General features: G+C 48.0%; 2 protein-coding genes and 2 long non-coding RNA genes across 11 annotated transcripts in view; 3 read left to right on the forward strand and 1 right to left on the reverse strand.

Annotated features, from left to right (window-relative positions):
* The window catches only part of ETF1 (eukaryotic translation termination factor 1), a 29,352-nt gene extending 25,801 nt beyond the window's left edge, over nucleotides 1-3,551 (forward strand). For both annotated transcript variants that reach the window (XM_074883571.1, XM_074883569.1), the window contains exon 10: nucleotides 1,439-3,551. In XM_074883571.1, the coding sequence (XP_074739672.1) occupies nucleotides 1,439-1,521 (83 nt within the window). In that variant the 3' untranslated portion in view covers nucleotides 1,522-3,551. The remainder of the gene's footprint in view (nucleotides 1-1,438) is intronic.
* Nucleotides 3,552-10,439: 6,888 nt separating this feature from the next.
* Nucleotides 10,440-17,729, forward strand: LOC141949828 (uncharacterized). The gene is made up of 3 exons (XR_012630861.1): nucleotides 10,440-10,912; nucleotides 11,496-11,612; nucleotides 17,345-17,729. It is a non-coding gene; the product is annotated as an uncharacterized LOC141949828 (long non-coding RNA).
* On the reverse strand, nucleotides 17,702-19,096 carry LOC141949827 (uncharacterized). Its single transcript, XR_012630860.1, has 2 exons — nucleotides 18,605-19,096; nucleotides 17,702-18,330 (listed from the first exon to the last, which is right to left on the reverse strand). It is a non-coding gene; the product is annotated as an uncharacterized LOC141949827 (long non-coding RNA).
* Nucleotides 19,097-19,298: 202 nt separating this feature from the next.
* FBXW11 (F-box and WD repeat domain containing 11) overlaps nucleotides 19,299-26,440 on the forward strand; it is a 75,312-nt gene continuing 68,170 nt past the window's right edge. For 5 of the 7 annotated variants that reach the window (XM_074883273.1, XM_074883272.1, XM_074883275.1 and 2 more), the window contains exon 1: nucleotides 19,310-19,400. Coding sequence is in view for 2 of the 7 variants with exons in the window: in XM_074883277.1 (XP_074739378.1) it covers nucleotides 19,356-19,400 (45 nt within the window). In the remaining 5 variants the exon portion in view is untranslated. Of the gene's footprint in view, nucleotides 19,401-26,440 lie in introns of all 7 variants that reach the window. The other 2 variants (XM_074883277.1, XM_074883271.1) reach the window with 2 other exon arrangements.

Consider the following 26,440-nt stretch of genomic DNA (forward strand, 5'->3'; position numbering starts at 1 on the left):
TCTTCTTCAATGGTTGCTTTGATAATCTGATGTCAACACAAGTGGGATTAATCTTACTGCTATTAGTCATGATACCAGTTCATCAGGGATCTCCAGGTGAATTCATTCCATATTCAGCAAGATGATGCTGCATGTTAGGCACCTGTTGCTTTCCAACTGTGTTCCTCAGATCCCTTTGTCCTTCAATGTGCGCAGAGGGTGGACTGTCCTTATTTCCAGCTGCTGAAGGGCTGTGAACTGCTTCATTCTGTCTCTGCACAGTTGTTGTTTTGTGGCAGACTGTGCCCTGCTGTGTAGAAGTGGTGTATGACAAACACCAGCCTAGTTTCTGAAGCAGCTGGATATCTGTTACTCATCTCTCAGAACTTCCCTGTACTTTGCTCCCCAGTCTTCTGCTTCTTTTCAAAATAAAAGTAATTTTAGCCCAGGTTCATGGAGAAATGAGGCTTCTGAAATCCTTCAGTCCTCTTGAGCTGACTGACCAGTTTCAGCTATGTCTGGCAGAAGTGCAGATTGCTCATGTGCTTCAGTTTGACAAAAGTCATTAGCAGGGTAGAGCTAATACACCTGCCATGCACCTCGTGCTCTCCAGACTAGGGATGCCAGGGCGAAGCTGTGGCTGATAAGCCAACTGTTACCACTTGCTGTATTGAGGTTGATGAATGTAAAATGGAAGTAAGTGTGTTGTAAAGAGGAATTTCTAGGGGCCAGAAAACACCAGTCAGAAGGAAATTCTGTGATTCTGTGAAACAAGCTCAAATTGTTTGGCTACACAAGGAGCACCAGGTTTCTAAGCTTTCAGGGTTTGTAATTCCAGGAGTCCTTCCTGTCCTGCCAGATCCAGCCCCTTTGCATTGCTCTTTGCTACCATGCTCCAGTCCCTGTAGACTTAAAAAGAAACACTCCTTGAATACCCTTCACCAAAGTAAACATTTCCAGAGATAAAGGCTTCCCAGAAACCCAGTTTGGTGTTTGGGGTGGGAAGAATCCAAGAAGACAGCCACTAAATACTGCTTTTACTCCATTGTAAAAGCTGCTTCAGTGCCAGCTGCCTTCTGAATTTAACTGATAGGCCCTTTGTCTGAGCAGTTATACTAGGACAAATGATCTGTTACTGGTATTTTTTTTTTTGGAGATATGGTCCTCCTAGAATAGGCCCAGCTTTTCCAGAAGAAAGCTGGCCTATGCTGGCAGGTAGGTGGTACTTCCTTTTGGCAATAAATTACATCAGGCTGTAACATGGATGTGGTGTTTCAGTTTAGCTGTGTGTCTGCTGTCAGCCATCAGTTTAAGCCTAACTTGTAGTACAAGTGCTAAGTCAGCTTCTGAAAATTTAATTGAGGCACTCTGGACATGCAGACAGGGCTCAGTAAACTGTTTAAAATGCCTTTCTAGCTCTTTGAATTTTGAAGAAGCTAAAGCATGTTGTTTTTACCAGGTATCTTGCGGTACCGAGTGGACTTCCAGGGAATGGAATACCAAGGAGGAGACGATGAATTTTTTGACCTTGATGACTACTAGGTAGTCGACCTGGGTCCGGCAAAACGTGCCTCGCCCCTCCAGCATCCAACCCAAGGAGCAAACTCATGGTGGAAAACACAACAGATCCCTGCCTTAGAATTGGAACATTTCCAGAACTTGATCCACAAGCATTGGATTTAAAAAAGCAAAACCCTACACTTTGATTTGTCATAGTGTCAGTACAGCAGCAAACTACTAAGTTCCTATATGCCACTTTGGACTAATTTAAAAAGAATCCCAGTTTTTACTTTTACTCAATGGTGAAATTGGTTGCTCTTGTATTTTATGAAAATGATTTTTTTAACCTTCATGATACATTAACTGCTGTAAACCTCTTCCTTCAAAAATTAATAGAAGTAAGATCCTACTGGTTTGTTTCTTTTTACTTTGATTGGAGAAATCAATTGCTGCATTTTGCAGCAACGTGACCCATTTACATGGCATTCTCAGCTTAAACTGCAGAAGAAGAAATGTAATGAAATTGGAGCCGTTCATTCTCTTCAGAAGAATGAGAAGGCACTTACCTAGAGTGCTAGCTTGTAATGTGTGGCTTGCAAATTCAGATGGTTTGGGGAGGCTTACCAGCCAAACGTGCTTTAATCTATTTGCAGAAGCACTGCTCTTACAAACTAGGAAATGCACTTCATTGATTGCAATGAAAATGCTGCTGAAGTCTTGGGCTTAATTTGGATTTGAGCAGTGCAGCCTTCAGGAATTTTTTTTTTTTTCAGTCTTGACAAAAATAAACATATGATTTAAGTGAAGTAAGGTACACTTTGCTTTGTTTTGTTCCTCAGTAAGTTTTTCTTTTTTGCTTTAGGACTGCGTAAGGTTTCCTTGATTATGTGAATTTGAACCCACAGTTCTTTAATGGAAGCGGGTATTTTACAGGAATATTTAGGAATTGGAGTCCTTGACTGAAACCTTAGTACTGGTGAATTTGGAGCATTTGATACTGATACATTGAATGTTGGCACAACCCTCTGGGGACATCCATCTCCCAGCACTAAGGCAGTCCGTTGTATTGGCTCACCAGTGTCCTGTAAATCTGATGCTGAACTTTAATGCGCCCTTAATGGGTTAAAACTTCTGGTTGCATCAAGACTCAAGAAAGCTTTTTGTCATGCCTCCTATATAGAATGCATTTCAACCTCCTAGAAATGGCTAAGGGTTTTTCAGATGGTCTTGCAGGCAGAGGGTGAAGTGAACATTGGCACAAGATAATGCACAAGTCTTGCTTCTTTTGGGGGGTTACTGGGTTCTCTGGGCGCCCGGACATCGCGGTGCCTGGTAGTTCACTGGCTCTGTCACTCCTGGTGCATCGGTCAAAAGCAGCTTCTGTTCCAAGCTGCATACCTGCCTATTTTTCCGATAATCCTGTTTCACTTGAATGGAGGGGGAGCTTGTCTTAAAATTTCTGCCACGCTGTTCTTTGAGGTCCAAAATTACTGTCATTGTGAGCAATATAATCTGTAACCCTGGTTTATAACCTGGCAGATGGCTTTGCTGTCGTTTTCACATCAAAGCTGGAATCTCTCACGAAGGTGTGACTGGGTCTGCCGTAGATTTGCACAAACCCAGGTTTGAGCACATTTGCGGTCTTCACAGTGGTGTGTTCTGGATTTTGCCATTGTAAATGGGTCTAATGTGACATGACAAGACCAGAAAAATTGGATGTAAATTTACATTTTTGAATATACTGCTTGTTGTTTCACATGATACATTTTAGGGTATGCAGCTCCTTTTTGTAGTTTTTATTTTTACTATTTAAGTTTGGAAATGATGCCAAATTTTTGTATTTCTTTAATCAATGTGTTCTCTTCAGTGATATATATTGCATTATATATTGATGTGTATATCAATATATACTGATATGTATTACACTTACACATACAAACACGTTAAACGGGGGTGAAAAATCCTAGCCTTCGCATACTATATAGCCTCTGCAGAGAGATCCCAAGCAGTGATATCTTGGTGTTGTGATGTACAGAAATGGAGAAGAGTATTAAACCATATTTAAGAATATAGTACGGACTCCTGATTTATTTTATTTAGTCCAGGAAACACCTGCCTTATTCTCAGCTTGGTGCCAGCTTCAGGTCAGTACTTGAGTTTTGAGGTAACTGTTTCCTAGCTGGGCTTGAACATCGTGTTCCTTCATCATACAGCTCTTTTAAGCTGTAGCAAAAATCTTTAACTTCAGAAGGGGTAGAAAACCCAACAGTCCACGTTCAAAGAAAGTTGTGCAGTGAGTGTTACCTTAAGGTGGTCTTCTGAACAACTGTGGCAGCTGACAAATACCCTGCAGATCAGAAACCTGCCTTTAATATTCCAGTCACAGGACACCTGGGGTTTTTTTTAAGAAGCCTTTGCTACCCCCTACCTTTTAGTGCAGGACCGGTGCAGATCAGGAGTGTACTTCCCGCGTGGGTCTGCTGCCCCTGGCTTCTCTGTCACAGCTAGATGTACGGATGACCTTTCCAGAGAAGGGAAGGTGATATGTAAAAGACATCATTAATAGCAGGAATTTTAATGGCTGCTTTAAATCACCTGCCAGCTGCTCTTGCCCAGCAGTGATTCTCTGGCTGAAGCCGAGCATCCACCTTCTCATGCTGCAGGACCTGTGCCCTGGCTGTTCGCCTGTTGCCGTCGTGTGCGGGCTCACCCTGTCTTCGCTCTGCAGTTGTAGCAGGTGACAGAGTGTGGCCCACGCTCCCCGGGTGTCCGGGTAGCACAAGTTACGGAGCTGTGATGTTTCTGCTGGAGCAGAAATGGAAGTGATGCACAAAACCACTTTGCGGCATGCATCTCATGCTGGTACAGAAAACTGATCACCATTCAGCTCATGGGCAGATAAAAGCATCAAGCTGAGATCAGCACAAAATATATATATAAAAAAATAATCCCATCAGTCAGCACATGTCACAGGGGAAGCTACTGCAGAAAACTACTCATGCAGTCTCACTAGTTGGTGTAACCAGGCATGTTGGATGTATGCTGTTTTTAAAAAAAAAACAACAGAAATATTTCTCAGTTAACCCTTTACTGGCAGCAACAGCAAACCTGTTTTCTGCTTTTCACTTGTGCATTCCAAGGGAAGAGGAGGAGCCGTGACGCCTGGCTGCTGTGGAGGGATGCCACGGAGTTGCCTGTCAGTGGCACAAACGCTCCACGCAACTGCTCCCAGAGGCACTTCACAGTTACAGAAAGATGAGGCCACGGGAGAGAAACGTGGTGAAACTATTTTCTTCCTTATAGCTGCTAAAATAAGGTCCCTGGGTCCCTTTAACCCTTCAGAAAGCAGTTTCTGTGGCAGGCTTGCTTTTGTCCTGGTTGCAGGGGTCAGTGTTAGCGCTCGGATTGCTTGGTGGTTGGAAGTTCTGATTTACGGTCTTTTTCCGCATCAAATACTGCAGAGCATCGGGTGGGCTCTTCCTGGCGTATAAACATGAGCATCACCTTGCTGTGCTCTCAACCAGGAGACCTGACTGCCTCTGGCACACGGGATTGCTGCGACGTGACGTTTGGGAGGAGTTCAGCGGGGCCAAGTTTGGGCGCTTTCAGACACCAGTGATCAGGGGGTGCAGGTTTGTATTCAAAAGCTGGGCAGGAAGGCTTTCTGCACGCCTGCCCTACTGTGGGCTGCTAAATCATTATTTCCCCAGAAGGGATCTGATCTTGATTAGCTGGAATTAATAAATAAAGTGTCATTTCCAGTATGTCGCATGGAGCCGCTTCTGTGCATCTCAGAGAGGTGTAAAGTGCACTCCGAGGTGCCATCCCTGCGCTGCCCCGCCTGCGCCCTCCACGCTCAGCTCGGGAGCGCTGTGCCTGAGCGCTTGTAGTGAATGATCAACTCCTGCTTGCTGTCTGAATGCGTTTTTTTTTTTTTTTTCTTGTGCCAAAGGGCTTCAACTCTTTTAAATGCTTCAACTGCGTGTGCCTTACGCCTTTGGTAATACCCGCTGAATTTTTATTTTATGTATAGTAAATCCGTACTGCTCTTACTGCATTCCCCAGTTCGGTTTTAAGTTGTCGCTGCATGCTCAGATATTCTGATAATGCTCTTTTGAAACGCTACTTTCTGTATAGCTGTAATTAAAGACAGAATTTGCCCTTTATAACTTGTTATTTCGGGAGCTGGAGCCCGGCCTGCGCTGTTGTTGCTAGCAGGCTACAAATGCCATTGTCCTGGGAAGCTGAGCACAGCCGGCGGCGCTGAAAGGCAGCTCTGGAATTTCACTCGGCTATTTTTAGTCAGTGGTGAAAAATTGCACTTCCAACACTTTTGAGTCTTTGTTAGTGCTTAAATAAACCAAAGGGCAAATCCTGACTTCTCGCTAACGAGCAGGACGAGGAGGTGACCTTAAGCCACTTCAGAGGCTGAACTGGTGAAGAGGTAAAGGGGGGACGAGCCCCAGCTCTGCCCGTCTGGTCGCTGCCTTGCTCGGAAGGGGAAGGTGCTGCGAGGGTGGTAGGACATCGCTGCACAGCCACAGCCACTGGCCTGGCCTGCTTTCTGCAGGTGGTCTGTGGCCATCGCTACACTGCGATGGCTCCGGGCTCCTTACTCTTCTCCCTGTGCTCCTTTCAGGGTCAGTCCCCTCCATTTCCCCCTGCCTCCCCATGTCTCCCCCTTCGCTCTGCCCTAGCTGGGTGGCAGTGCCGTGCGTGCAGGTCTGCTCTCCGCAGAGCCACAGCGGTGGCTGCTCTGGACGTGGCAGCTCTTCAAAAGCTGGGACCTGGCAGCAGGAGCTCCTGAAGGATGCTGTGTGTAAGTCTGGGTAGCTGTCATGGGTCAGACTATTCCCTTCAACCCCAACCACCTCTGCAGCTGTAAGGCAAAACCAGCTTCTAACCCACAGTTTCTTCTTTTTAATGCCAGGGCAGGAGTTTTCTGAGAAGCTACTTCATCTATTTGGCCACCAAGTTTCCATACTGGTACAAAAAACCTTTCCCTGGCAACGGGACCCTCACAGCTGAGTTTCCTTGCCTTGGTGTTCCCTGCCACGTGCTTGGAGAGTCCCAGGCAGCTGCTTTGTTGCTTTTGTTGCCTGTGCTCTGACTTCAGGACTTGGTTTGAATGGGGAGACCTTCGACTAAGATTGGTCATGACTCCCAGTAGTCTCCAGTTACCCGAGAGCGGCTCTGCCCATTGCCCAGGCTCCAGCAGACCCAGGAAGGTAAGATGGTACCAGGCGATGCTCCTGGGAGGATGCGTGCAGTGACCCTGGGCATGCAGGGGCTGTGCAGCTGCCAGGAGGTCACAGCTGGCTCCAGGACCCCCTTAGGTGTCCCCAGGGGAGGACGCCCACGGTCTCAGGAGAAATTGGGGGTGGCGATGGCTTGCTGCAGTGATTTGTTATACTCAGGACACTGTGGTTCACTCTACCATACCTGCTGCTGTCAGTGCTGGGGCTCCCTGCAACCCTCAGCCCGCCCCAAAGCACTGACCCTGTGCCCTCGCTCTGTCCCCGTTCCCAAATCCACCCCGAGGGACAGTGTCCCAGCCTGTGAAGCCTCAAGCCTTGAACAGGGATGATAGTTTCCATCTGGATGGTGGTTTCTATCATCTCCACTGTTCACACGGGTGCTGACCCCTCTCCTGGCTGCTCACCTGGGGTTATCTACCCCTTTTTGGGATATGCCTGGGTTTGGAGTCAGGGAGGCTGCTCTGAGCATCCAAGCATGGGGCCCTGTGCCATGCTGGGCAGGAGCTGGGTCCCTGCAGCACCACAGGAGACTTGTCCTGTCCCTGGGCATGGTGCTGTGCAGCCCCTGGGAAGCAGGCTGCAGGCAAAGAGGCTTTATCCCGGCTCACAAAACCCCTCTGCTTCTCTCTAGCTGATTCTTGGGAGTTGCTTTCAGCCCAGGTTTCTGTAATTTAGTAGAAAAGCTCCTGAATGCTCATGTCTTGCCACTCATGCTGCTCCTCAAAACCCCCCGGGAATGCTCAGGACACCTCGGAGAGCCGTGCTGAACCGCTCTCCAGTTAAACACACCAAAGGGTGTTTAACCATCTGACTTGGTAAAAGGAATTGCACTTGCCACGTGTAGCCTCGTGCCCACGCCTCTCGGCTCGAGCACTTCTCCCCGCGTGCAGCCATGTGAAAGCTCCCTCACGTCCATCGTTGCTTCTCTAGACTAAACAAACCAGCTCCTTTGGTCCTTCCCCAGGGATCAGGTTGCGCCGCGAGTCTCTCCCCTGGCCACACGCCTGCTTGAGCGTTTCTCGCTGCGAGGGCCTGGGCGCGGGATCTGGCCAAGACTGTGCAGGGCACAGCCTGCATCTCGCCTGCTTCTCAGCCACGGGTGGTTTTGGGGTTGCACAGGAGGGCGTTGGCTCAGTGGACTGGTGTGTGGGAAGGACGTGCAGAGTACAGACCTCAGGGTTACCCCCAGCGGGGCAGTTCTGCATAGTCACGTCTAAGTTTACCCAAAATAGCAGAAAAGTTTGTACTATTTGAGGACAAGAGGGGCTGGAGGCAGGCAACTTGCCTGAAAGCTAAAAGTGTGCGAAAAAAATATTTTCCTAGTGAGGAAAATGGAAAATATAGAGGAAATAAGTGGCAGAAGAGGAGGAGGGATGGTTGGTCTCCTCTGAGCGCTGCTGTGGCTGGATGCCATCCCTCAGGATCACCAGGCAGCTTTGACTGGTTGCAGGCATCCCCACTGGTGGGGGACACTGGTCATGGGGTCCCCAGTCACACTCTCGCTGCTGGTGCCTGGCTGAGATGGAGGGGCTTCCCTCCTGCATCCTCTTGCTTTTTTCCTGCTGATGTGGTGCCTCCCTCCGGGGCAGGGAGGGGACACCGCAGTCCTGGTCACTGGATATTTTGTGCCTTCCAGCACAGCACACGGCTCCTGTTGCTCCTCCGGGCCGAGACCTGGGCGGTGCTCAGAGAAACCGGAGCTGTTCAGAGGCCTGGAAACATCCATGGTTATGTTGAAAAAAAAAAGCATTTTGCTAAACAAATGTCATCCTACAGGTCACAAACTAAATGCTGCCTCTGGGGAGGGGGGGAGCGACGCTCCCTGGTGCTTTGGTGCCTTTCCCAGGACCATTTGACCAGGACAGACCCAAACCCATGTACCCCAGCAGTATCCAGCCATCCCCCTGAGCCAGACACGCTTCTGGATATCAGCACCTACTGTGAGCTTTTAAATGCTGCTCCCTAAATTAGGAGCCCCTGCAAACTGGCTGCTCTGTGGGGGACCACGCTCTGCAGCTCTCTCCACTGCCATCATCACCCCCTCGCTGGCCTGGTGCTCTGCGTCTTTGGGGGACACTGATGGATTGAAGCCACTTGGGTCAGGAAGCAAGAAGGGAAAAGTTTACTTAGAGATCAACTCAGTTTAAAGAAAGGGTTTTCATATCTATTTAAATAGTGGTTTGCAAGGTTTGCTTAGTGCTTAGCTTGCACAGAGGTATTTTGGAGTTTTCTGCAGGAGCCCACCGTGGGGGCAGGCAATGAGGACGGGCAGAGGGAGCACTCACGCTCCCAGACCCAGCTCCTATTAAGAAAAAACTCCATTTCTACACTGCCTGCAGGGAAGCTCCCGCTGACTCATTGCCTGAGGAACGCGGCAGGTAACCAGCTGAAAGGCCGATGGTCATGCTTTGCATACGAGATAAAGCACGGGGACTTTCCGTGTGAAACACGAGCGCCAGAGGTGTAGCAAGCGGTTGCCGTAAGCTGAAGTCGTCTGCCTTTGCTCAAGCGCCGCTTGGGAGCCAAGAACATATTTCTGGAGGGTGGGGAGGGAAGGGAGGGTGCTTTAAACCCACGTCATGGGTGGCAGGGGGCTGTCAGGACCACGCGCTGCCGGGACACCTCGTGTACCTCTGCGCTGGGGTTTCTGCTGTTCCCCCTGTTTCATCCTCCCTTCCTCACTGCTTCGCTTTTCGCCACACTGACTTATAGACTTCACTTAACCTGCTTATTTTATTATGCTGGGATGGATTTGGGTTGCATCTGTGGCTGAATGAATCTTGAACACCTCCCTCCTGTGTCCTCTGTGCATCCCAGCTGTGACCGAGGTCTGCGCAGTTTTCCCGAGCGCATTTAGGGATGGCAAAGATACTTTGCAGAGCTGGGGAGAACAGGGGACTCTCGTTCTGGAGACATACCATTGCATTTCCACCTTGAGACGAGCCTTGCTGCGCTTCAGCCTGGTTTGGTTTAGTGCCTGGGTCATGCTCGTTTGCTCGAGCAGCTCCAGGAGGAACATCCCGGGGTGTAGGACGGTGCCGAGGGAAAACGTGCTGCGGTGGCTTTGGTGTGAGGAGCCCTGGGAGCTGTCCCCAGTGTGGCTCAGAGCCGCTCCAGCGCATCAGGGGAGGCCACGGGGCTGGCTCTGATGGCTCGTTAGTTTTTGTGTAATATCTTGGGTATATCAGGGCTTGTTCATGGGGAACGCAGGGGCTGGGTTTGAAAGAGAGACTGATACACGTGGGAGGTGAGTGGAGAAGGTACCGGGACAAGCTCCTCTGCTGTGACCAGACCTGAGGATAATTTAAATTAAATGAAAATTATTCTCCTGGCCTTTTCCTTGCTGAGGTGGAGATCCTCTCACCCCATGGACACAGACCCTGGCGTGTGCTGCTCTGATGTGCTGTGGTTTGAGAGGTGCCCCTGTGCCACGTCACTCACCGTCTCGTCTCCCGCGGTACAGGCTACAAGGGATATCAAAGAGCTGCTGTAAATATGTAAAAGTACACCTGAAACTCAGAAAGAGCTGCTATTCCTAAGCCTCTCTCTGTGAAAAGCTGCATTTCCTTTGGTTTCTGGCCTGAGAGGGGTGTGGAGGTCTTCAGGACTCTTCACTGCTGTAGCTCGGAGGGCTCGGGGTGCCTGAGCTGCACTGTCTGGGGCAGAGACCTGGTCTGCTGGGGGCCAGCCGGGACGGCAGGGTCTGGGGGGAACCCCTGGGCACTAATCCTTCCCAGGGTCTGCACAGTTGTAATACGTGGTAAAAAATAACCTGGAAATAAATTCCGATTAAGATCAACAAAAGGGCTGGGGCTTTCCCTTTCACTTGCAAAACCAGTGGGTGGTTTTTAATCCCTTGATGCCTGGTGCTGGGAATAAAGACCAGCTTTTGTTCTCACATTCTTACTAACAGGGTAACTGAGCTACTCATAGTCCCTTGCTGTTCTGCTTAGGTAGGTGGATGCACCTGAAGGGTTCTGCATTGCAAAGCAAGTCTGTTCGTAGCTTTATTGGCATCTTCCAATCAATTATTGGGTTCATGAAGTTGTCTTACTGTTGGCAGGACACCAGCTGCCCAAATGTCACCTCCTCCCATGCAGGATGAAGAGCCAGCACTGCCCACTTCCTCATGTAGGAGCTACCGTCCTGCTCTTACAGTCAGAATCTCGTTCTGGGTAAGCTGTCTGCTTCCAAGCCGCCTGTTGTCAACTCTTCTGTCTTGCCACTGGGTCTATAAATTTAATTAAATCCTGAGGAATGAGCTTTGCAGCATATTCACCATATACAATCCAATTCTTGAGGGCAACAGCCCTGTAATTGCAGGTACCCAAAGCAAAGCTGGGAGCACAGCGAACTGCTGCTCACCTGGTGGTGGGGCAGCTCGGCCGCTCCAGCGCGGAGAATTCATTGCTCCGGTGGGGAATGTGGCCAGGGTCAAGCCGAGGCAAAACCAGCTGAGGCCAAGATGAGTCCTTAGGGTTTGTGGTCGGCTGATAGTGATGGTACCGCCATAGTTACCGTGCTACAGCCCACCTCAGGACTGACACCCCCACGCTGAGCTTCAGTAAAAAAGGTTTGGTTCTGTTTCTGAATCGTGCAGTGAGAGCAAAACGGAGAGTGATGTGCCAGGCAAGGGATGGAGAAACCTTTTTTGTTAACCTGAAAAGACAGGTGAGAGCCCTGGGAAGACTGCAGAGCAAGGCTAGCTCTGAGGTTAAAGCAGGGATTTTGATGCTCTATTTTGTTCTCTCCATCCAGCACAAGGTGAAAATACATTTTAATTTATTGAGTGTCCAGAACATGTTGAAGACATCAAGAGAAAATAAAGACATTGCTGGAATAACCTCACAGCGTGTCTACAAAGAGTATTTGCCAGTGAGTATGGAAACAAATGTATTGCAGACATCCAAGACATGAAATCAATAATTAGAAGGGTGCATAGGGTTTGGGTTTTGGTTTGGTCTTTTTTTTTTTTTTTTATACTGGGGCACCAGAGCTTCAAAACAGCATTTAGATCACCCCAGGGTGTCTGTGAATGCTGCAGGTAAGTGGGGGGAGAAGCCGGCGTGGGGATGAGGATCACCCAGGGGTGTCTCTCTGCCAGGGGGTGTGCCCCCCTCCCTGGGGCCAGCGGGGTTCTGGCAGGGGAGGATGCGTGCGGGGGGGCTGGGGGATGCTGAGCCACTTGTTTCCCCGTGCCGGGCTCACTCAAGGGGCTGTGAGTGACACTGGCCCTGGAGGTGTCAGCCAGGACAGCGCAATTCCCACCCCAAAAGTGCAAACAATTTTTTTGAACAAGGTGAAACGGTGTCCAAAAGCTCAATTAAAGGGGTGCTGTGGTATGCAGTAGTCATGGGGGTGGGCAGCTCTGGTGAGCCAGCCAGTTTCAAACATGGTTTATTAAAAATTTGAGGTTGTTTTCCTAAAAATCCAAAGCTGACACTCTCTAAACTATTCCCAGCTTGCAAATATCCTATTGAATTGTATGAGCTGACTTTTTGTAGTTTTCACGTGACAGGAAATTTTATTCCATGTTCAAGACCAACTCCAGCCATACAAGGAGGGTTTGTTACCAGCTTCACCTGCCTGTGTATGAAAAGGGCAACTATATGCTGTTTTCTTACACCTAAGAAATGGTTTCTGGTTTTTGGGAGGCCTGAGGAGCGGTGCAACGAGCCTGACCTGGATAAGCAGAGGTCTGTGAGCAGAAGACAAGAGGGTCTGTGGAGGAAAGTGAAGGAAAGCGGTGATCCTGTGGGGTGCAGAGGGTCAGATGTTAAACTGCGCTTTGGAATGAGTTCTTCTGGCTCTCTAATCTTTAGACCACAAAATCACATCCTGCTTTTATCAGTAGGACGTGTCAACTGAAGCAGCACACCCCGAGTGCTGCGCGAAAGCAGCGCGCGTGCGGCTGGAGACGGTGAGCTGCAGCCCTGAGTCACCAAACGCTGCAGCTGGCAGCCCTCTCGCTGCCCACACCTGCTCTGCCTCCTCCTTTCTCCCTGCCTTACCCCCAAACCTTTGCTGAACCAATAAAGCCACAGGAAAGAAAAACTGGGGTGCTGGATTCCATAGGTGGGAGCGTGGGTCCCGCGGGAGCTCTGTGCTCTCTGCGGGTGCTGGGTGCCCCCCCGCCCCAAAGCAGCACAGCCCCTGTGCCAGGAGCCCCGTGCCCACGTCCTCGTGAGCCGTGGCCCTGTGAGAAGCAGCCCTGGGACCCCCGGGAAAGCCACGTGGGCTTTGCTGCTTCACACCCCGCGTGACCTACGGCAGATGGCTCCACCTCCTCCACCCGAGGATCTGGGGGCTTTGCATTGATTTTTTTTTTTTTCTTATTTAGAAATAGTGGTCTTTTGAGCTCCCCTTGCTCCTAACCTCGTTATTTTAGGTGCTGTAGCAGAGCTGGATGAGGACTGGCTGCTTCTCTCTGGGTGGCAGCAGAGTTAATGCATCTGTTACTGGGCAGGGATAAGAATCCTTCTGAATCTGCTCGTTTTTTCCAGATCTTTAAAAAAATCATCAAACCTAGTGTCACCCCATTTTGGCTACAAAATATTTCTTTGAAGGAAGAATAAACATTTTCATACTTCGAGTGCAGTCATCCCTGCCCTAACAAGAATGTTTATTTATATCTTACTCCTACCAGCTGTAAGTTCAATAATCGTTGTTCCAGCAGGAGCATTTGAAATGTATGTGCCCTTGCTCTTCTCACGCTGTAACTCCTTACTGGCCATTGAGTAACCTCTGATCCCTATCCAAACAGCCAAATAAACTATTGTAAAATCCTGAGATGAGGGTTTTAGTGAGTAGACTATGTTAGGCTGGGGATTTTGGGAAGGCATCTGAAGTTTGGGAAATGGATACCCAGGGAGCTGGTGGAGGATTTGAGCAACTAGCTCCTGCTGGCTCTGTAGCAAATCCCAGAGATTGTGTCATTTTGTCACTACCTGTCTCTTCTTTTTTTTTTTTTTTTTTTTGTTTTTTGTTTTTATCTGTCTGCTGCCTTGCTGGAGTCATGACAGGACTGGGGGCAGTGTCCTTGCCTGTGGGTATGGAGGAGCCTGTCTGGGAGGCACCCACAGCCAGTCGCTTTTATCCTCCTCCTGTGGGTGTTTAATGTCAAGGGACAAGCTGACAGGATGACTGCCATCTGACTGGGCTATTCCAGGCCTTAAAAATTGCAGAAAATGGACACAGGTTTAAAAATAATCCACTTTATTATATAGAAAAGATGTGAGGAGGAAAAAAAAAAAAAAAAATCATGTTCTAACTGGGAAATATTTCTCTTACTGTGCCAGTCCTAATATTCTCACCCAGGTGCTTTGGGGTGCCAGTCCATGGCAGTGTGAGCCCCAGACAGACCTGCCCGTGGGGGAGGAGAGGTTGGAGGGGATTAGTGAGTGAATCCTTCCATGGGGGCAGCAGAAGGGGGCAGCTACCTGCCAGGCTCCCCCCGTGCCACCCGCCTGGACCCACTGGCAGTTCACCCTCTCTGCACGTCTCAGTGCAGAGGATCTCAGGTAAGCACAGGGGCTGCTGGAAAGTACCTGCTGGAAGAAGGAATCAGTACATCAGGCAGTGGACATACAGAAAATGTGGACTTCAAATCCTCACTGAGTTTTGGTAGAGGTCCCAGCCCAGGGGTGGTGGGTTGGGTTGGGGCTGCACCCTGGCACACCCCCAGCTCACTGGGGCAGCCTCTCGCCCCTCACAGAGCAGACACAGTGACTCGGATGCCCACAGCCTTCGGGACAGTGCCAGTTTTGGGACCAGTGATACAAGCTTTCCAGGGTTTTTTTAAACAGATGATTGCTTTTGCATTGATACGGTGAGGAGGTGACATCAACTGCCGTGAATTCTCGCCCTGTTGCACAACGTGGAGGTATCTCCAGTTCCTTGGCGCTGGGGCTTTCCCTCTTCCACTTCCCCTTCATCCTCGTGGGAAAACTGGCAGAACAAGTCCTCTTAGGCTGAAACTGCCCCACCACCCTGGTGTGCTTCCACCTGAATAAGGTCATCATTAGCGCTTAATTACCAGCTTTGTCCCTGCTTTGCTGATGTGCAGATGCATGACACAGATCCCTCAGCAAATGGCGATACACACACAGGGGAGTTACTGATAGGACGTTGTGTTAACTCGAGTTCAGAGCAGGCCCGCAGATGTGCTCCTCAACTTATTGCAGTCCTGTGGTTCATGTAGAAAGCAGTGCTTGGCTTCATCAGAATCCAATGGTTTTGTATCTCAGAATAAATTTATCAAAAACCTGTTTTTTCATCCATCTTATTAGACCTTGCCTTGGACACATCGTTCAGTCCTCACGAGCTCTTAAGTCACAAGTTGCTCAGAAACAATTTTACTTTAATTTACAGATACAAGGATTGATATCCCCGTTCTTACTTTTCTCAGTTTTCTGCACTACAGCAAAAAAATTTGATTTTTTAAAATAATGCTTTCCTTAATTATTTTCAACAGTCTTCTCTTTCTTTAATATCATAGAAATAGTTTTTTCCACACGATTAAAAAGCAGATTACAGGAACTCAAATTCCCTCTGACAGCTCATGCCATGGTTTCAGAGACCCACGCCTGCTTCTGTAACACCCATCATTGCAATGCATTACCCATTCAGACTGCCAGAATGAGACCACAGATTTACTCTTTCTTCAGATAAATGGAGGAATTTTTGCCTTTTTTTCTCTTTTACGTTTTTTTTCTCTTTTCCTGTGTTGTGGGCAATCTTTTCCATAGTCAAAAAACTAGCTTGACTGTACAGCTGTACTTTGGAAAGTGCCACATAAAATAGTATGGTGCTGGTCAGCAAATCTCTTCCCTGCATATATTTAGACTGAGACATGCTGATTTTTTTACTTTGATGTCAGAAATATCTGCTGCCTTGGTTGATCTCCTGAGTGAACATCTGATTACAGGGACAGCAAAAGCAAGCTGGATTTTGTCCCACCTTATTCTCGGTGACACTTGTGAACTCTCTGAGGTCAACAGCGTTGCACAACGTGAAGGACAGGGTATAATTTGACCTGTGAGTCCTTTGTTATCCGTTGTGATGTGAAGGTGGAGAGAATTCAGCCCAGCTGTCAGCCTGGGTGCCCAGGTTTGACAGGAAAAGCCCTCGGACGTTTTTTCACGTGGAAATAGAGCGTGTCTGGGTATGGGTCAGCGGGCGCTTGCACAGCCCAAGCTGACATTAGCACCGGTGTGTGAGTTTGTGCTTTGTAGCCCCAGTTAGAGGGACTTTGAGGCAACGGCATGTTTGGTTTCCACTTTGACCAGAAGAATGTAAATGGGGCAGCTTTTAGGGCACATCAAAGTTTCACCCCCAGACTGTGAGCAGCAGCAGTTTGATAGGGAGGGAGACCTGCTGCTCTTGGTTTGGTTTATGTTTTCAAATGCTATGAAAAGAGTTTAGACCTCATGATAAGTATTCTCTTAAGCATTTTTGAATGAATAAAATACATTTCTGCTGACATAAATGTCCTGTAAAGCAGGTGTTGTCAATAAGGACTTTGCACCATTTCCATTTGTTCATACTCCATTTCTTAACCATTTGGCAGAGATTTAAACACCTAACGGAAAAAAAATGCTTAGCATGAAGCTACTGAGTCCATTTTCATTGCAAGCACAGCGCCACTAGTGCTGTGCTGTTATACCAGATTGCTGCTTATGACATTTTTGATTCCAATTTCCGATGCCTACAAATGCAGTTGGTCCCTGCTGTGTCATCAGGTCACAGCCTGGGTGCCCTTGGTCACCCGAAGCACCTGAGCTTGTTGCCAATCCCGTAATCCCACCTGACGTTCACTTCAGCCGGCTCCTGGCAGCCGAAGCCTGCGGGTGCTCGGTGCCTCCCCGCCAGGGCGGTAGTGGAGGACGGCGGCAAGCCGTGGTCTGCCAGCAGAGTACAGACCCTGAAGGTTGAAAAAGCTGCTCATTGCGAAGGGCTGTGACTAGCTAGATGGAAGTTCCACCACCTTACCCACGTGTTTGTCTGGAGCACATGTCGTACGAGGAGCGGCTGAGGGAACTGGGGTTGTTTAGTCTGGAGAAGAGGAGGCTGAGGGGAGAACCCATCACCCTCTACAACTCCCTGAAAGGAGGGTGCAGAGAGCTGGGGATGAGTCTCTTTAACCAAGTAATGAGCGATAAGACAAGAGGGAATGGCCTCAAGCTGCGCCAGGGAAGGTTTAGACTGGATATTAGGAAGTATTTCTTTACAGAACGGGTTGTTGGGCGTTGGAATGGGCTGCCCAGGGAGGTGGTGGAGTCCCCATCCCTGGAGGTGTTTAAGAGTCAGGTCGACATAGCGCTGAGGGATCTGGTGTAGTTGGAAACTGTCAGCGCTAGGTTAACGGTTGGACTGGATGATCTTCAAGGTCCTTTCCAACCGAGATGATTCTGTGATTCTGTGTTTCTGTGTCTCCTTGCAAGTATGGCACTTCTCCTTTTCAAGCTTTTGTATTCGGCCCTTTCTGTCTTCATCTACCCTAGACTGAAAGTTTCCTCTGGCAAGGACCACGTGTTTATTTCCCAAACGCCGTGCCTGCTGTCAGCCAGCATTCAGTAAATAATCCCATTTCTGTATATCCACAACAGGGTGGATCTTCGTCTTGCACCGGGCTGGCCTGCTGAGCAGCTGGAGGAGCAATGCAGCAGAAATAGGTACTCTGCCTAAAAGCATGGACACCGTTGCCTGACCGAGCGATGCCGGCAAGATAAGTCCTGAGGTGCATGACTGGACAGAATGGGACTTATTAAATAAAACTGTTAATTAAGTAAAGAGTAAAACTTCCTAATTAAGTACAGTTTGCAGAAGCTGGTATTTTTCATGTGTTCTATTTTCATTTCTTAATGCTACTTAAGGAAAAAAACGCCACCACTTAATAGTTTGGTAAATCTAAAAAAAGTCTTGCTAACAAGTGTCTGTATATTCACTGTTTTATGAGGAAAAAAGTAAAAATAAAATACTGTTGGTGCTTTATTTTGTCAAACAAATTAAGTCCCATTCTCCAACCTCAGGTCCCTACAGACCGATCCAGTGCATGGTGCCGGTGCCAAGTCCCAGGCGGTGATGCCTCCTCCCTGTCACGCCGCGGGCCTGCAGGAACGCAGCCAGCCAGGTTTCTTATTTCCCAAGGTACCGTCAGGTGCTGCAACTTCTCTTGGGTTTTTAACTGTCAGTTTGGGCTAAGCGGGTAATACGCAGCTCTGCTGCCAAGGAGAAACTCGGTCAGAGGCACTGTAACAGCTTGCAGCAATTAGCTACAAAACCAAAGTATCATTCTTTGTGAAACTGTTACTCTTCATAAGCCCTAATATAAATGTTACTGTGACACTGACAAGTCCGCCAGTGTAGTGCCTGACTTTCTCACTTCCTTTGAGCCCCTTCTCCTTTCTCCCCAAGTGTTTCTAATTTTTGACCAAGAGAACATAGTCCTCCGGTGTGGCACATAGACCAGCCAAATTCCTCTCTGGGTGAGTTAAAAGGGTTTTAGAGACATTTCCTTGTGCATGCTTCATAGCTGATGCAGGAATTCTCACCGGGACTGGCCACCGGAAGGTTTCACTCTCCCTCTGTTGGTCTAGGTACAAAAAGCAGGAAAACAAAATCAAGTCAATTCCTGGTTCAACACGAGGATATTAAGACTGACTGAGATAAAATGAATTTATTGCGATCAGGATAAAGTCATCTATTTAAATTTGTTAATTTGGAAAGGAAGTCAGGACAGCAAAAGGCGGGAGGTCAGTGGGGCAAGAAAAGGCGGCACGGCAGGGGAGCAGGAGACAAGTGGGTAGGAGGGTCTCAAAAGCATTTCCCAGCGCTGCTGACGCCCAGCACCCTGCACCAAACCTCACTCTTTTTCCTCTTCCACAAACAGACACCCTAAGAAACGGAGCAGCATGGCTGTTACGCTCTTTCTGTTCGATTCCGCAGCCCGTGGAGAGGGGCCTCCTCCTCGGGAGCGCGGCCAGAGGATGCGCCGTCCTTCTCGGTCCCTTCCGTTGTCCTGCTCTCTCCCCGTTAAGCCCCCGCTCCCCCCGTCACCGGCCGAGGCGCCGTTTTGCTCTGAAGGAGACGGGGCGGCTCTAGTTCCGGTGCCGTTCCCCGGGGATGACGGGCCCCAAGGGACACCGGGCGCAGCTGGGCCCCCCGACTCTTCCTATTTAGGCCGGTGCCGCCTACCGTCGGGCGGCGCGCCCTAGGCTCTGTGCGGCCTCTGAGCCATCCCCGGGCTCCCCTGCGGACCGACACCGCCGCAGAGCTCCGGGAGAGGCGGCGGCGCTGCGCCAGGCCTGTCGGTCCCGGCCAGGCCGGTGAAGGCCCCGCGGCTCCCAGCAGCCCCCGCGCGGGCCGCAGAGCACGCCGGGAGCCGCCCGCGGTCAATAGCAGCGCGGGGCCGCAAGGGCTGCCGGGAGTTGTGGTCAGTTCCGGGCGGCGCCGGGGCGGGGGGCGCCTCTGCTCTTCCGGGCGCGGTGACGTTACGGAGGACGCAGCGTGCGTGCGTGCGTCGAAGCGTGCGTGCGCGCGGTGGGGGGGGCGGGAGGGAGAGCGGCGGTGGGGCCTGGCGGGCGCGGGCGGGGCGCCGCGGCGGAGCTGCCCGCCGCTATGGAGCCCGACTCGGTGATCGAGGACAAGACCATCGAGCTGATGGTGAGTGACCCCCGCCTCCCGCGCAGCCCCTCCCCGCGCCGCGCCGCCGGCGGCCCCCCCTCCCCCCGCCCCCCCCCCGCTTCCCTCCGCCCGCCGGCAGGCCCCGCCGCCGCGCCTGGGCCTGCAGGGTCCGGCGCCGCCGCCCCGCCGCGAAGGTGACTCTGGTGAGGCCGCCCTCGGCCCCGGCCCGGCCCCGCCCGGCCGGCGGCGCCCCCGGCCCGCCCCGCTCCTCCCGCCGCCCCGCGGGGGGGATCCGCTCCGCTCCCCTCCTCCACCGCGGCCGGCCGGCAGTCCTCACGGCGCAGGCCGGGGCGCGACGAGCGCTTTAATTTCATTAAAGAGAAATAAATAAAAATAACAAAACCTCACTAGACGGCAGAGCCGGTCCGGGAGGCGCGGGAAATCGTGCGCGGGTGATGCGGGCACGCTGTAAAAACCGAAACCGAAGTGTCCCGGAGCACACCGGTGGTGCGGGGCTCGGGCTCCCGCCGCCCCCCGAGCTGCAGCGTCTTGTTTCCGGCCGGGGCCTCCCCGCGCCCCCCCGCCGGCCCCGCCGCAGCCATCCCGGAGCCCCCCGGGCCCACCCTGGTGACACTTGTGAGAGGCTGGCGGGCCCGGGGGGGGGTGGATTTAAACTTCCAGCGTGAGGGTTTGGGGCTTCTCTAGCAGCGGTGTCGCTTGGGTCGGGGCTGGGGGCAGCTCCCGTCTCCCCGGAGCAGCACCGGTGCTGGAGCTCCGGTCCAGCAAACACGGTATTATCTAACTAGACGTAATTGGTGTATTTGTTATACCCCCTAATTAACGCTTACGCCGCTAAATTCGGGTTAGTGGAGAGGCGGCCAGATGGAAGCAATAGAAAGAGAAGGTTTGTTCTTTTCATACAAGCAAATCTTAGGTCTCTGTAGCCAAATATTAGGGGGCCCTAGTTTTATTGCCTTTAGGGATGAATAAAAATAAGTTAGGAGCTGAGAGAGAATAATAATCAGCAATATCTTCTAAGTTATTTGTAATAAGCATAATTTGCTTTCACATACAAAATTTCTTGCAATACTGCAGAATTGGGTGATAAAATACAAAAATTTGTTTTTAAGGTACTCTGAAGGTGAGCTGGCTTCAGTGGAAACCTGAAATGGGTTTTTTTAGCCATTAGTGTTCTTGCTAAACTACCTGATCTGGAAAATACAAACTTTGAGTGTTGTCTGCTCTCAAGAATCAGAAATTAAAAAAGGGGAAGCCCAAAAATCCTTTGGGATTCTTTCTGTATCTGTTTCTGATCACTGAGGCCAGCAGCTTAAAAGCTGTTCGTATCGAGCCTCCTTTCCTGATCCCTATCGATTCGGTGATCTTGCACTTCACCGTGGGTGACATCAGAACTGTTTCCGCGTTAGTGGACTGCAGCATCGAGGATAAAGGCTGGGGGCAGCTGTGCGGGTATCTGTTACAGGACGAGTCACCTACAGAAAAGATGTCTGCTAAATTGCTGAGGTGTAAAGTGAGTTCTAGTGGCTTTTTTTTTCCTACCTGGAACAGAGGGTTACTAATACTCCTCAGCCTGGGGTTATGTGAGGTGCTAAAATAGCATTTGAGGCTGGAAGGTACGTTTGCCTCGCTCAACTTTCTCGCTTGTCTCTTTGTAAAAGCTCTCCCTTTTTAGAAGTCTCTTCTATTCAAGGCCAAATTGTTAGCGGGCAGAAGCAAATGTAACTTTTGGTGATAATGATTGTACCCTCTGCTTACAGTTGGACCTGGGAAATGTGCTAATCGCTGCAAATATTGATGGGGTTATTCAGATTTTTGTTACGTAGTAGGAGATTTAAGATACAAATTTTTCTCTCTTTCACAAGAAATTAATAAATATAAAAAATTAATAAGATGAACAATTAATTCTGTAGTTGCCAGTAGAAAATGGTACTCTGGAAAATGTAGTTGGTAGGTGAATTTAATATCAACCTTAGTGAAGGCTTGCATAGAAACACTTGTGTTTTGAGTGTCAATGTTTCACTAAAATCATTGAAAGTCATTCCTAAATGAAGACATGGCTTGGAGGTTTTGCCTTCTTGTGTGTTGTAGAAGATAAGATTCGTTTAAATACACAAAGCAGAGTAGAAACTGTATTGGCTGAGTTTTCAGTCAGTGATTTCAGTATTATATGCAAACTCTTGTATCGGTTGTTAATGCTGGTGGCAAACATCCCTAAACCAGGGATCGTCTTAGCGTGTCAGACTTAGCGGGGTGCTTTTCTTTTTAAGAGTGTTATTTATTGTTTACTAAAAGCAGGATGTTTAATACCTCCCTTTGATACAGGAGATTGTTTTTGGTGCGTTTGGGTACTTGATCACTTCCCTCCAATGCCGAGGATGAATCTGTAGTAAATACAGGAGCAAATGTGTGATGCAAAAGTTCTGAGGAGCAAATACATAATAATTCTGAGTGGCTGAGAAACAATAGATAATGTGTCAACATGTTAGTTGCACGGAAGTTTCAGAACGCGATGTTCTAGCCCTCAACTGTGCCTTCACTGGGTAGATCATTTGCATTTATTTAAAGAAAAATCAGTCATGGAAATAATACTGTTCTATTTTTAAAGCTGGAATCTCAGAGAAATATTTTAAGGTTTTAGAGTGACAACTTTCATTTGTCGTATGAAGTTTTAGCGAGTGTTCTGAAGTCACTGTATCTTTTAGGACAGCTTAAGGCTTTACAGGTCTTGCTCCAGTTTTGTAAATCATGTCATCTAGCCATTTTAACAGTGATGAGCAATTGATTTAGTTGATTTAGCCATTTCATGGCTTTGATTTGCAGATGGTATCTTCCCCTACAGGCAAGATACCCGTTGCCTGTAGAGGTGATTTCAAGAGGCACGAGGCCTCAAAGTTTAACTTGTGTTGACTGCAGGAGGTCCAGATTTAGGCTAACAGCGCATCTGACCGGGTTGTTTTTAGTTTAGATACCTTTGTACTTATGCTGTCTCAGTTAAATGCTTTGCGTGAGTGGGCAAACTATTAGAAAATGAGTAGTAAGGAAGTAATCCAGAACAGATGGAAGGCTAGCCAAAATGATTGAAAGGGCTCTTTCTTCCCCTGGTTTTGATTTTCTGTGTGAGATTAGATAACTGTAACCTTTTTGCTCTTTTAAAGAACCAAACTTTTCTTTCTTAAGGTGAAGTACCAACAGCAATGCTTTGTGAAATAGGTTTTTTTGCCTACAGATTCTGAGTTGTGTATAAAATCTGTATTGTTCACTCGCATCAAACCTGTTACATGCATTTGCCTTCAATACCTGCTAAAAGCCTTGTGTTTTTCGTTTTCTCAGGAAGCTTCACTGAACCATACTTTTGTTTTACCAGCAGACCTTCAAAGTAGGGGGTAATTAGCATCTTAGTTTGTATTAAAGTGGTTGTAAAAGAATACATAATTATGGCAAATACATTTTTATACAGGTTTAAAAAGTTAAGTGTTTTATGGGGCAAACTGCGTGCAGCATGAGGACAGTATAAAAAAAAAATAAAAATGCGTTGCTCCCAGGCTCTTGTACCCGCAAGACACCTATGGGACGTGGCTACTGAAGCAGGAAGCCAACTATGTGCAAATTCTCACACTTACCGAGCTTATTCTCATCTGTCTTTCCACTGAGTCCTTGATGCGCATGCTGTTCTCCAAACACACATCCCCCTGCTGCAGAGTTGGCAGTTTGAATTCAGTATAACACTGCTCTGTGGTAGTAGTGTGAAAGGTTTATGGAAAGACCATGCCTAGGAATAAAACTGACACACGCTTGTTTATGCTGTATTATCATTTGTATCTTAAAGTTATATATACGGAAAATATGCTTCCTAATATACTACCTCTACTGTCTAGAATGTGTGTCTCTGTCTCTCATAAAAGTGTCCAGTGTTTAAGTGCCTCTGTAAATAATAAATGAAGAACTATAATTGAATATCTTGCCAAAAGTCTTTCGGTTTCTCCTGGCAGGACTTTGATGTGAGCTGAAGGTCTTCAGATTCAAAAGGTAACAATTTCAGAATAAAGTATTTCACATAGGCATGCCTTGCCAGAAGCAACTTCTTCCATAAATCATGCCAGCGGTACCTGAAGTTTCTTGGGTTACTGCAACTGGAGATGGCTGTGCCCCTAAACTATTTAAAGCTTTACAGTGCAAAATAAATCTTAGCATTCTGTTTGGAAACTAAAATACAGCAGCTGTATATATCTCAGTAGGGCTGTAACGTTCTGGCTTGTTTCTTCCCTGTCTCAATCATTGCAAGCCAAGCAAGCAGTTACGTTTTTGTGAATTTGTTCCCACATGTTCTTAGAGGAGCCCTTCAAACAGTTTACTTCTGTAGCAGTAGAGATACAGATGGACTAGGCAGTGATCATCTTTGCATTGGAAACAAAGGAGGTACTGTTCTAGCTAAAATGTGACTGGTTCTTAATCAAAGGCTGGGAGTAGATGGAGAGTTAGTAAGACGTTTGTAAACCAGTGCATAAACTAGGTCGTGCTTTCTTCAGTGGGATAACAATCTATTTACTTTGCAGTTATCTTAATCTTCAATAGCTAAACTAGCAGAGTTGAGAGCTACAGGTCAGACACTGAAGCATGCAGTCGATGGCATGCTGGATGGTTTCATACCTGGGAAAAAAAGGAAATGGCTAGAGCAGATATCTAGAGAGGTGGTGGTTAGATGGCTGTTAGGAAGGCACAGATGAGCCTTTGGGGTAGGGGATGTAAGATCTGTGCTGCTGCACAGGCTATCAGAGTGACAGTCACATTTCAGAGAGTGCCTGTAAGAGGAAGGATGCAAATATAAAGAGACTAGATTGCTGTGACTTTGGCAGCGGTGCAGAAAATGGGAAGGAAGAGCTTAAGAAAATGATTTAGAGCAAGGCAGCTGCGTTTAGAGCCAACAGAGTGATGATGAAATGAGGGAAGTGGACAAAGAAGCGTGGAAAGCTGTATCTTTTGGGAAGGGTTAGACGAAACAATAGACCGATGAGGGAAACGGGGTGGCAAAGGGAAGGAGAATACAAAGATGCAGAAGAGAGGTTATGAAGAAAAAAGTTATCTGAAGTTTGTGATCATTATGGCATCAGTTTATACAGGTGAAGGAAAATTGCAGATGCTCCATTTGTGGTGAAATTCTGAAACTAAATTGCTTGTAGTTCTTAATAGAAAGAAGCTACAGTTTCTTGGACAGACCAAACGCTGGTGTTTCACCAAAGACTTTTAAAATCCCATTCGAGATTCAGACGCTTCTTTTGCCTCAATGCGGTTAAATTTTCTAACTTTACTAAATTTTGCAACCTCTGCAACAATGCTGAGCAAGTGAGATGCAGCAGAGAAAGTTCCCTTGCTGCCTGAAACACGTGTATAGCTTCCTGTGTGTGTGAGCACCGCTGGGTAGTTTTCAGGGCGATGTGTTGCCTGTGAGCTCTGGCTTGAGATCGGGAGGTCAGGAATTGTGCTCGTAAATCCAGTGTCCAGGTGTCACTGCGGAATGAGATCACATCTCTGCAGGCATGCTGGTATGCACACCAGCTGCCCTCTCTGAAGTGCTATTGGGTTGCTCCTTTAAAAAGTTGTAAAGCACATGTATGCCATTTCTGCATTTCAGACTGTGCTGACTGTATCCCTTAGGCAGAGTTGTTGAACATTGCTAAAAATTTGGGTCACCGATGAGCGTTGCAAGCAGCATCTCAGCAAAACAAACTGCCTTGTTACAAGCTGTACCCTTAGAGAGACTTGGGAACATTCTTTGAAGGATGGATGTACCTTTTCATTTCACGTGTGTTTTCTAAAACACCTTCGCTACTTGTTAAATCACCTTGATGTATGTCTTTTGATGCGTTACGTTTTATTGCTGTGGAGTTTAGAGGTCACTTGCTTTGGCGTTTTCAGTTTGATCTTCCTGTGCTGCTTTGAGTGCTTGTGCAGCAGCGTGCAAAGTGAGATTGCTGATGGGTTTGAAATGAAATGGATGTTGCAGCAAACGTGCCAGTGCGAGAAGAATGATGTGTGGGAGAGAATAAGAGACCGTGGTTATAAGAGGGCTGCTCTGTGAGAAGCAATTTTTTTTTGTTACAATGGAGAAATTAAATTGAAGGGAAATGAGAATATTTACTGAGTTGTTTAAACTAATGCTGATTAATAACAATACTTACGTTCCAGCTTTTTTCTCTGGCAATGTTGTCTTTATACTAATGCCACTGTTTATGTTGTTATGTAATCTGATTTCTCGGTTTGATTTTCATGGTACTGCTAGTACTTCATTATTCACAGAAAATCCACTTTTTCTGGAAAATCCCTTCCCCAGTTTATTGGTGTGTTTGAGCTCAGTGGTGTGACATCTGACAGCCTACTCCGTTTTTCTGTACTACTTCCACACATTTCCTAGTATGAGTAGTGCACGACTCAGACCAGATAATACAAAAAATAATGCAATGCCATTTGTATTTTAACAACAAAAAAAGCGCTGACTCTTTTTGGAAACTTAATTTGCTTCTTGTGCAGGCTAACTTAACAATGGGAGCTTTTGAAGGCATGCTGTTTCTTCATTGCTTTGTTAATCCAGGTCCCCTCAGGACTTGCATCCCTGTACTTCTATCCCAGGAAATGAACATTTTTATTTGGGATCAAAGAGTAGTTCAGCTTCCCAGGCCCATTTTTGTAAGAATACAGGCAGAAATTTGTAAGATGTAGGTAGGTACCTACTTGCTGGGAAGAAGGACTGATGTGCTTTCTGGGTAAACTGGTAAAAACAACTTTTCAAGTAAACTTTTAGCTGTGGCAACACTACAGAATTTTGATTTGTTCATTGACTTAGAGGAGAAACTCAACTTTATATTTGGTGTTACGAGTTGTGGGAATGCATTCTGAGTTTCATACTGTTGAGGAGTTCTTGAATATGGGGTTTTGTTACAAAAAGTTGTGTCAGCTTGTGTTCTTTGCCTTTTTGTGAGGCCTGTGTTTGTATGTCAGGATGCCTCGCACAATGCTCAAATCTTCTATCCTTTTTCCATTATGCCAATTTAAAGATTTCAGAC

Source organism: Strix uralensis, chromosome 14 (assembly GCF_047716275.1).
Source record: "Strix uralensis isolate ZFMK-TIS-50842 chromosome 14, bStrUra1, whole genome shotgun sequence".
Lineage (NCBI taxonomy): Eukaryota > Metazoa > Chordata > Aves > Strigiformes > Strigidae > Strix > Strix uralensis.